This window comes from Procambarus clarkii, chromosome 53 (genome assembly GCF_040958095.1).
Source record: "Procambarus clarkii isolate CNS0578487 chromosome 53, FALCON_Pclarkii_2.0, whole genome shotgun sequence".
Lineage (NCBI taxonomy): Eukaryota > Metazoa > Arthropoda > Malacostraca > Decapoda > Cambaridae > Procambarus > Procambarus clarkii.
The window spans coordinates 7,488,472-7,499,401 of NC_091202.1; the positions used below are offsets into that span (position 1 = coordinate 7,488,472).

Below are 10,930 nucleotides of genomic sequence, written 5' to 3' on the forward strand. Positions count from 1 at the left end.
ATTCCTGAGCCTACTGGGCTCTATCATATCTACATTTGAAACTGTGTATGGAGTCAGCCTCCACCACAGCACTGCCTAATGCTTTCCATCCGTTAACTACTCTGACACTGAAAAAGTTCCTTCTAACGTCTCTGTGGCTCATGTGGGTACTCAGTTTCCACCTGTGTCCCCTTGTTCACGTCCCACCAGTGTTGAATAGTTTATCCTTGTTTACCCGGTCGATTCCTCTGAGGATTTTGTAGGTTGTGGTCATGTCTCCCCTTACTCTTCTGCCTTCTAGTGTCGTAAGGGGAATTTTCCGCAGCCTTTCCTCGTAACTTATGCCTCTTAGTTCTGGGACTAGTCTAGTGGCATATCTTTGGTTTTTTTCCAGCTTCGTCTTGAGCTTGACAAGGTGAGATTGAGCTCCATGCTGGGGCCGCATACTCCAGGATTGGTCTTACATATGTGGTGTACAAGATTCTGAATGATTCCTTACACAGGTTCCTGAACGCTGTTCTGATGTTAGCCAGCCTCGCATATGCCGCAGACGTTATTCTTTTTATGTGGGCTTCAGGAGACGGGTTTGGTGTGATATCAACTCCTAGATCTATCTCTCTGTCTGTTTCATTAAGTACTTCATCTTCTATTCTGTGTCCTGTGTCTGGCCTCCAGTTTCCACTGCCTAGTTTCATTACTTTGCATTTCCTCGGGATGAACTTCAACAGCCATTTGTTGGACCATTCACTCAGTCTGTCTAGGTCATCTTGTAGCCTCCTACTATCATCCTCTGTTTCAATCTTCTCATAATTTTTGCATCTTCGGCAAACATTGAGAGAAACGATTCTATACCCTCTGGGAGATCATTTACATATATCAGAAACAGTATAGGTCCATGGACTGACCCCTGCGGGACTCCAGTCGTAACGTCTCGCCAATTTGAGACCTCACCCCTCACACTGACTCGTTGTCTCCTGTTGCTTAGGTATTCCTTTATCCAATGGAGTACCTTCCCTTTCACTCTAGCCTGCATCTCCAGGTTTTTCACTAGCCTCTTGTGTAGTACTGTATCACAGGCTTTCTGACAATCCAAAAATATGCATTCTGCCCACCTTTCTCTTTCTTGCCTTATTTTTGTTGCCTGGTCGTAGAATTCAAGTAACCCTGTGAGGCAGGACCTGCCATCCCTGAACCCATGTTGATGCTGTGTTACAAAGTTCTTTCGCTTCAGATGCTCCACTATCTTTCTTCGCACAATCTTTTCCATCAGCTTGCATGGTATGCAGGTTTGGGACACTGGCCTGTAGTTCAGTGCCTCCTCTCTATCCCCTTTCTTGTATATCGCGACTACGTTACCTGCTTTCCAAATTTCTGGCAGTTCCCCTGTTGCCAGTGATTTGTTATACACTATAGAGAGTGGTAGACACAGTTCTTCTGTTCCTTCCTTTAGTATCCAAGTGGAGATTCCATCTGGGCCTATAGCCTTTGTCACATCAAACTCTAGTAAACACTTCCTTACTTCCCCGCTGGTAATCTCAAACTCTTCCAGTGGTTCCTGGTTAGCTATTCCCTCTCTTATCTCTGGAATTTCTCCTTTCTCTAAGGTGAAGATCTGGAATTTCTTATTCGGTTCCTCACACACTTCCTTGTCGTTTGTAGTGAATCCTTCTGCCCCTATCCTTAATTTCATAACCTGTTCCTTTACTGTTGTTTTTCTCCTGATGTGACTATGCAACAATTTAGGCTGAGTCTTTGCCTTGCTTGCGATGTCATTTTGGTATTGTCTTTCTGCCTCTCTTCTCATCCTAACATATTCATTCCTGGCATTCTGGTATCTTTCTCTGCTCTCCAGTGTCCTGTTATTCCTATAGTTTCTCCATGCCCTTTTACTTTGCTGCTTAGCTTGCGTACATCTCTGATTAAACCATGGGTTTCTCATCTTCATTTCACTGTTTTCCTTTTGGACTGGGACAAACTTGCTTGCTGCGTCCTTGCACTTCTGCGTGATGTAGTCCATCTTATCTTGGGCCGTCTTTTCCCTGAGCTCTGTTTCCCATGCTATATCTGTTTGGAATTTTCTTATGTCCTCATAGTTTCCCTTTCGGTATGCTAACCTTTTGGTTTCGGTATCCCTCCTCGAGTTCAATAACCCTTCTTCAATCAGGTACTCTAACACCAGTACACTGTGATCGATCATTCCTGTGTGTGTGTGTGTACTCACCTAGTTGTACTCACCTAGTTGTGTTTGCAGGGGTTGAGCTCTGGCTCTTTGGTCCCGCCTCTCAGCCGTCAATCAACAGGTGTACAGATTCCTGAGCCTACTGGGCTCTATCATATCTACACTTGAAACTGTGTATGGAGTCAGCCTCCACCACATCACTTCCTAATGCATTCCATTTGTTAACCACTCTGACACTAAAAAAGTTCTTTCTAATATCTGTGTAATTACCTAAGTGTAATTACCTAAGTGTAGTTACAGGATGAGAGCTACGCTCGTGGTGTCCCGTCTTCCCAGCACTCTTTGTCATATAACAAATGTAGACTTAAGGGCAAAGGAGGAGCAAACATATCTGGGGTCGACCTGGTGACCGACGTGACCCCAGCGGGTGACCCCATACACTGACCATGACTCTTTCTATAAAATCATTCTATTCAGCAGGGTTCTAGGAGACTCGAACCGTAGACCCCGTGAGTGTGAGGCCAAAGCTCTACTGACCGAGCTATTGAGTAGACTTTAGTCTACTAAATTATTGAGTAGTTTTAGTAGTCTTCGTGTGTGTGTGTGTGTGTGTGTGTGTGTGTGTGTGTGTGTGTGTGTGTGTGTGTGTGTGTGTGTGTGTGTGTGTGTGTGTGTGTGTGTGTGTGTGTGTGTGTGTGTGTGTGTGTGTGTGTGTGTGTGTGTGTGGATGTGTGTGTGTGTGTGTGTGAGTGTGTGCGTGCGTGTGTGTGTGTGTGTGTGTGCGTGCGTGTGTGTTTGTGCATGCGTGAGTGTACAAGTGTGCGTATGTTTGTGTGCTTGTATGTGTATTCACCTAGTTGTATTCACATAGTTGTTCTTGTGGGGGTTGAGCTTCGCTCAACTTTCAATCAATCAACTGTAACTAATTACTAACTTCTTTTTTCTCACGCACACACACACACACACACACACACACACACACACACACACACACACACACACACACACACACACACACACACACACACACACACACACACACACACACACACACACACACACACACACACACACACACACACACACAACACACATGCCCCCCTAAGCCCTCCCCCCCTTTACTGCCCCCCAACCCCCCCCCTTCTCCTCATCTCCCCAACCCTCCCCCTCTTACCCCCCAAACCTTCCCCTCTCACCCCCCTTAACCCTCCCCCTCTCATCCCCCCAACCCTTCCTCTCTCACCCCCCAACCCTCCCCCTCTCACCCCCCCTATCCTCCTACTTCCCTCCACCCGCCCAAGCCCTTCCTCCTCCACCAGTCTCCCCGTACCAGATCCTCCCAGTTCCCGCCCACTCCTGACCCCACAGGTCCCCCCTAGAGGAGAAGCAGAAGAGAGTCAGTTTCAGGGCAATGTACTCGAACATAGATGGGATCACAAGCAAGGCAAGTGAACTAAGGGGAAAGAGCACAAGAAGTGAACCCAAATGTAATCGGACTCACTGAAACAAAACTCTCTGGAATCATAACGAATGCCATGTTTCCCCAGGAGTACACAGTAATAAGGAAAGAGAGGGAAGGTAGGGGAGGAGGCGGAGTGGCCTTACTCATGAGAAAGAACTGGAGTTTTAAGGAGATGGCCATCCCGGGCTGTGAGGGTTTCAGAGACTACATAGCAGGCACCATGACAATGGGAGGACCAAGAATAGTAGTAGCAGTAATATATAATCCTCCACCAAATGACAGAAGACCCAGTCAAGAGTACGAAAACAACAACACGGCAGTTAACACTATAATTGAGAGGGCAGCCTCTGCTGCCTGTAGAAATAGATCCCACCGGCTCATCATGGGGGACTTCAATCACGGAAGGATTGACTGGGAGAACAAGGATCCGCATGGAGGCGAGGATATGTGGAGAGCCAAACTACTGGAGGTGGTGACTAGAAACTTTTCAACCCAGCATGTCAGAGAACCCACAAGGATGAGAGGCAATGACGAACCAGCGAGACTCGCCCTGGTCTTCACCCTGAACGACTCTGACATAAGAGAAATCGGTTTTGAGGCCCCAGTAGGAATGAGCGACCACAGTGTATTGGTGTTTGAGTACCTGATTGAAGAAGGGTGATTGAACTCAAGGAAAGATACCGAAACCAAAAGGTTAGCATACCGAAAGGGAAATTATGAGGAGATAAGAAAATTCCTAACAGATATAGCATGGGAAATAGAGCTCAGGAAAAAGACGGCCCAAGATAAGATGGACTACATCACGCAAAAGTGCAAGGACGCAACAAACAAGTTTGTCCCAGCCCAAAAGGAAAACAGTGAAATAAAGATAAGAAACCCATGGTTTAATCAGAGATGTAGGCTAGCTAAGCAGCAAAGTAAAAGGGCATGGAGAAACTAGAAATAACAGGACACTGGAGAGCGGAGAAAGATATCAGAATGCCAGGAATGAATTTGTCAGGATGAGAAGAGAGGCAGAAAGACAATACGAAAATGACATCGCAAGCAAGGCAAAGACTCAGCCTAAATTGCTGCATAGCCACATCAGGAGAAAAACAACAGTAAAGGAACAGCTTATGAAATTAAGGATAGGGGCAGAAGGATTCACTACAAACGACAAGGAAGTGTGTGAGGAACTGAATAAGAAATTCCAGGTCTTCACCTTAGAGCAAGGAGAAATCTCAGAGATAAGAGAGGAAATAGCTAAGCAGGAACCACTGGAAGAGTTTGAGATTACTAGCGGGGAAGTAAGGAAGTGTTTACTAGAGTTGGATGTGACAAAGGCTATAGGCCCAGATGGAATCTCCCCTTGGATACTAAAGGAAGGAGCAGAAGAACTGTGCCTACCACTCTCAATAGTGTATAACAAATCACTGGCAACAGGGGAACTGCCAGAAATTTGGAAAGCAGCTAACGTAGTCCCGATATACAAGAAAAGGGATAGACAGGAGGCACTGAATTACAGACCAGTGTCCCTATCCGGCATACCAAGCAAGCTGATGGAGAAGATTGTGCGAAGAAAGCTAGTGGAGCACCTGGAATGAAAGAACTTTGTAACACAGTATCAACATGAGTTCAGGGATGGCAGGTCCTGCCTCACAGGGTTACTTGAATTCTACGACCAGGCAACAAAAATAAGGCAATAAAGAGAAGGGTGGGCAGACTGCATATTTTTGGATTGTCAGAAAGTCTTTGATACAGTTTTCACAAGACGCTAGTGAAAAACCTGGAGATGCAGGCTGGAGTGAAAGGGAAGGTACTCCATTGGATAAAGGAGTACCTAAGCAACAGGAGACAACGAGTCAGTGTGAGGGGTGAGGTTTCAGATTGGCGAGACGTTACGAGTGGAGTCCCGCAGGGGTCAGTCCTTGGACCTATACTGTTAGTGATATATGTAAATGATCTCCCAGAGGGTGTAGAATCGTTTCTCCCAATGTTTGCCTATGATGCAAAAAATATGAGGAGGATTGAAACTGAGGACGATAGTTGGAGGCTACAAGATGACCTAGACAGACTGAGTGAATGGTCCAACAAATGGCTGTTGAAGTTCAACCCGAGTAAATGCAAAGTAATGAAACTAGGCAGTGGAAACAGGAGGCCAGACCCAGGATACAGAATAGGAGATGAAGTACTTAATGAAACGGACAGAGAGAAAGATCTAGGAGTTGATATCACACCAAACCCGTCTCCTGAAGCCCACATAAAATGAATAACGTCTGCGGCATATGCGAGGCTGGCTAACATCAGAACAGCGTTCAGGAACCTGTGTAAGGAATCATTCAGAATCTTGTACACCACATATGTAAGACCAGTCCTGGAGTATGCGGCCCCAGCATGGAGCCCGTACCTTGTCAAGCATAAGACGAAGCTGGAAAAAGATCAAAGGTATGCCACTAAACTAGTCCCAGAACTAAGAGGCATGAATTACGAGGAAAGGCTGCGAGAAATGCACCTTACGACACTGGAAGACAGAAGAGTAAGGGGAGACATGATCACAACCTACAAAATCCTCAGAGGAATCGACCGGGTAAACAAGGATAAACTATTCAACAATGGTGGGACGCGAACAAGATGACACAGGTGGAAACTGAGTACCCACATGAGCCACATAGACGTTAGAAGGAACTTTTTCAGTGCCAGAGTAGTTAACGGATGGAATGCACTAGGAAGTGATGTGGTGGAGGCTGACTCCATACACAGTTTCAAATGTAAATATGATAGAGCCCAGTAGGCTCAGGAATCTGTACACCAGTTGATTGACAGTTGAGAGTCCCCCCACGCTGTCCAATCAGCTACCAGACCCCTGTGTTTGTATGTGTGTGTTTGAGTGTCAGTAGTAACGTGAGATTGAGCTGTGTGTGTCAGTAGGTATGTGAGAGTGAGCTGTGTGTGTCAGTAGGTATGTGAGAGTGAGCTGTGTGTGTCAGTAGGTATGTGAGAGTGAGCTGTGTGTGTCAGCAGTAATGTGAGAGTGAGCTGTGTGTGTCAGCAGTAATGTGAGAGTGAGCTGTGTGTGTCAGCAGTAATGTGAGAGTGAGCTGTGTGTGTCAACAGTTATGTGAGAGTGAGCTGTGTGTGTCAGCAGTAATGTGAGAGTGAGCTGTGTGTGTCAGCAGTAATGTGAGAGTGAGCTGTGTGTGTCAGCAGTAATGTGAGAGTGAGCTGTGTGTGTCAGTAGTAACGTGAGAGTGAGCTGTGTGTGTCAGTAGGTATGTGAGAGTGAGCTGTGTGTGTCAGCAGTAATGTGAGAGTGAGCTGTGTGTGTCAGCAGTAATGTGAGAGTGAGCTGTGTGTGTCAGCAGTAATGTGAGAGTGAGCTGTGTGTGTCAGCAGTAATGTGAGAGTGAGCTGTGTGTGTCAGCAGTAATGTGAGAGTGAGCTGTGTGTGTCAGCAGTAATGTGAGAGTGAGCTGTGTGTGTCAGCAGTAATGTGAGAGTGAGCTGTGTGTGTCAGCAGTAATGTGAGAGTGAGCTGTGTGTGTCAGCAGTAATGTGAGAGTGAGCTGTGTGTGTCAGCAGTAATGTGAGAGTGAGCTGTGTGTGTCAGCAGTAATGTGAGAGTGAGCTGTGTGTGTCAGCAGTAATGTGAGAGTGAGCTGTGTGTGTCAGCAGTAATGTGAGAGTGAGCTGTGTGTGTCAACAGTTATGTGAGAGTGAGCTGTGTGTGTCAACAGTTATGTGAAAGTGAGGTGTGTGTGTCAGCAGTAATGTGAGAGTGAGCTGTGTGTGTCAACAGTTATGTGAGAGCGAGCTGTGTGTGTCAACAGTTATGTGAGAGTGAGCTGTGTGTGTCAGCAGTAATGTGAGAGTGAGCTGTGTGTGTCAACAGTAATGTGAGACTAATTAACTAACCAGCGTCAGTAACAATGTTAGAGACCCTCTACTAACCAATCAGTGAAGAGTCGTAACATTTCTGTGGATCCCCTATCTTCTTGGAATCTGTGGAAATGAACGACCAGATGTGCGGCTGCTGAAGGCGCTGAAGGAGATCATTTTGAATACTTCATACTCAAGACTCTTTTACAAATTAGAGCTATCATCAAGCAATATTACAGTGACAAGGTTACTGAGGAAAGGAGAATAGAAGAACCAGTGACTGTATGCTGGTACAACATGGTTGCAGCTGGCAATCCCAGTCATTATGGACGAAGAGGAGATGGAGCGGGAGAAAATCAATAATAGCAAGAATCCGTCTTGGATACAAATTTCCGTGGAGATTTAAGAATGGAAACAACAGTTGAAGAGAGGAGTTGCAGAATCTGTAGTGAGAGTGATGGACACCGCCTTGACCACTATCTGAGAGAGTGTGAACATCTAAGAGTCATTAGAAATATGTGTAGCATAATAAACCCCACATTGTTGAGTTAGGAAAATATTATTTGTCATGTATAGATACTGTTTTTAAAAGATTCCCCCATTTTGCACTGGGTACAGGTGACAGGATGAAAAACCCAGTGGGTTTTCTTCCTATTGGGGGTGTGCTGTACATGCTGCTATAGCAGTGTGCCCACTCACAGGATGAGTAACGCTACAGAATAAACTCGTCCCTCGGGGCAAAATTATTAAAAAAACAAAAAATGTGAACCTACCCGCCGAGCCAGGCTGACCACCCTAGAAAGCAGCGTCAGCGTCGAGTTAGCGTCCTGACCCTCCGCTGACACCTCCAAGACTGACACTCCCCACGGCGCTGCCAGCTGACTGAACTCCTGAATATAAGGATAACATGTTTCACATGTAGTGAACTGTCCTATTAATTCATATATTGTGAGCATTGAATTTCCAATGACCGAATTTACCACTGAGAGTTGTGCTGGTGAAACAGACATTTATTGAACGCAAGGAATATCGATAGGAACATCCATACTAGTTGTTTATTTTTATACTTTCATTATATTGTGCACAAGTAGGCCTTGTGTTCCAAAGCTTACCTTAAAGAACTTGAAGAGGTGATGAAAATTGTAACCAAGATAGTTAATTATATATCTGCGTGTACTGTATATTCTGAAGAATATAAATTCATAATTTTTCTGATTTAGGTGAATTCAGAGTATACAGGACCACTTGTGTACAATACTGTTAGTTGACTTAGTAGAGGTCTGTCCTTAACGATATGTTGAGTGTTTGGGTGAAATTCGTCTGATTTTGACGAAAACAATTCGTGTATGGAAGTATCTGATGTCGTGTGAATTTGTAGATTGATGCTTTTCACCGATTTCTCCTCACATTTAATTAAGTTAAATCAACAAGTTAGATGAATCTGGCAAAAACACTTGCTGTTATATTTGATAAATAAAAGCCTTCGAATTTAAACTGAACATTTTAAACATCATGTTGACAATGGCACTTTTAAATATTTCTCAAACCTAAAAACAAACGCATGACAAATCTTGAAATTCATGACAAGACAGACATTCAGAGCAATGGACTTATAAGTGAGGTGTTTCACCTTCACCATATCCTTGAGTTTATATTATGAAGTAAGAATATATGTAATCATTTGTCTATGATAATGTTAATAAGAGTCAATGAAATGCATCTTTAAGCATCAGGCCAAATAAAAATTTAAACATGAACTTCGGAGAGTTAATTTTTAAAAATAATTAAGTGAACAAAAATGTAAAGAAAATAAAGTATGGAGACAAGAAGATGGATGCGAACTCAGGCTACCATGGGTCTCTCTATGTACAAGCACATCAACACTGGCCATGTAAGACTTACTGTGAGATCGGTAGACTGTAGAGACTTAGCATGATGGATGAGAGTAATGGAGCAGGAGGGTTGTGAGGCGGCCTCAAGCACCAGACCTGCCGACCACACCGGATCCAAATGCCCTTCATGTACTCCTGAAACTGTGGTGAAAGCTAAACATAGTTAATGTATTATTATATTGGCCGCTTAAATTTAGACTCGTGGTTCTTTTTCGGTCATTTGAAATCACTACAAACGGTTAGTTTGAGTATTTTAAATTGCAATTAACAAAACTAATTGCCTTAATTTCAGATTTGCAACACTCATGAGAATTAATATATAATAGATATTTTCTAGGGATCTAATAGAGCCAACTAACCTGGAGGGCAAGGTGTACCTTCTGTTCTTGGGTACTTGGGTACCATCGATTGTGCCAGCTCTGGTCTGGTGCCAGGGCGCTGTATTGTCTGTTTCAGCGCTGGCCCCTGGATAGTGAGCAGTATTGATGACGCAAATACTGCAGCAGCCATGATAAATGCCTCTAATAGTGCCATTTTTCTATATACTTCGTTACTGGAAACAAAATTGGTTAAATTTTCTCTAATGTGCATGTTAAGTAATATTTATTGATAGATTCTGCCACTATCCATTAGTGTGCTCCATATTACAGGCATAAAATTAAAATGTATCAATTTTATTGACTTTGCTTATAACCTCGTTCCCATTGATTTGGAAAGGATGTTTGTCATAATTGAGGTAGATCAAGTAATATTTAGAGGTTGTGCAGTCTGCATACATTTGAAATTTTACTCCACTTAATATATGGAATAATAATAGTATAACATAATGAATATTGTCATGATAATCACTCTAGGAAGAGATTCGGCCTGTTCCATCATCACCTATTCTATCATACCACGTCTATATATTCAAGAACTGCAGCAACAAGAGCAACAAAACACCTCTCAAAACGTCTGGACAGAGTACCACCAGTCTTCCTCACGGACAAGTCCCCAAGTTCCCGTGAACCTATGGCCCGACATCTTGCATCTGGCTCATGGACCACTCTCACACTACGGCTTTAACAAAACCTACCACGCCCTTAAACAGAACTACTACTGGCCAGGTATGGTAAGAGACGTCAAAGCCTTCGTACAAGATTGTCTCACATGTCAGATGTCAGGAAAGCCTAACATTTCTATCCGCAAGGCTCCTCTTATTCCTATTCCAGTGCCTTCGGAACCCTTTAGTAAATTAATAATAGACTGTGTTGGTCCATTACCTAGGACCAGTTCTGGCAACATCTACATAATCACTGCCCTATGTCCAACTACCAGGTTTCCCATAGCAGTTCCCGTAAAGAACATTACGGCTGCTACCGTTGTGAAACAGCTCCTGAAGTATTTTACCCAGTATGGATTTCCGAAGGAGATACGGAGTGATTGCGGCACCAACTTCACCAGTGACCTCTTCAAGAAGACACTGGAGGAATTCCACATAACATAGGTACTGTCCAGCCACTATCATCCTGCTTTACAGGGTTCTCTGGAGCGTAGTCCTCAGACTATAAAGTCACTTTTAAA

General features: G+C 44.1%; 1 protein-coding gene across 1 annotated transcript in view; it reads right to left on the reverse strand.

Annotated features, from left to right (window-relative positions):
* LOC123767225 (ionotropic receptor 21a-like) overlaps positions 1-9,901 on the reverse strand; it is a 277,510-nt gene extending 267,609 nt beyond the window's left edge. Inside the window, exons 1-3 of the mRNA XM_069304699.1 lie at positions 9,727-9,901; positions 9,378-9,508; positions 8,249-8,362 (exon numbers count right to left, since the gene is read on the reverse strand). Coding sequence (XP_069160800.1) covers positions 8,249-8,362; positions 9,378-9,508; positions 9,727-9,901 — 420 coding nt within the window. The remainder of the gene's footprint in view (positions 1-8,248; positions 8,363-9,377; positions 9,509-9,726) is intronic.
* Between the last annotated feature and the right edge of the window lie 1,029 nt (positions 9,902-10,930).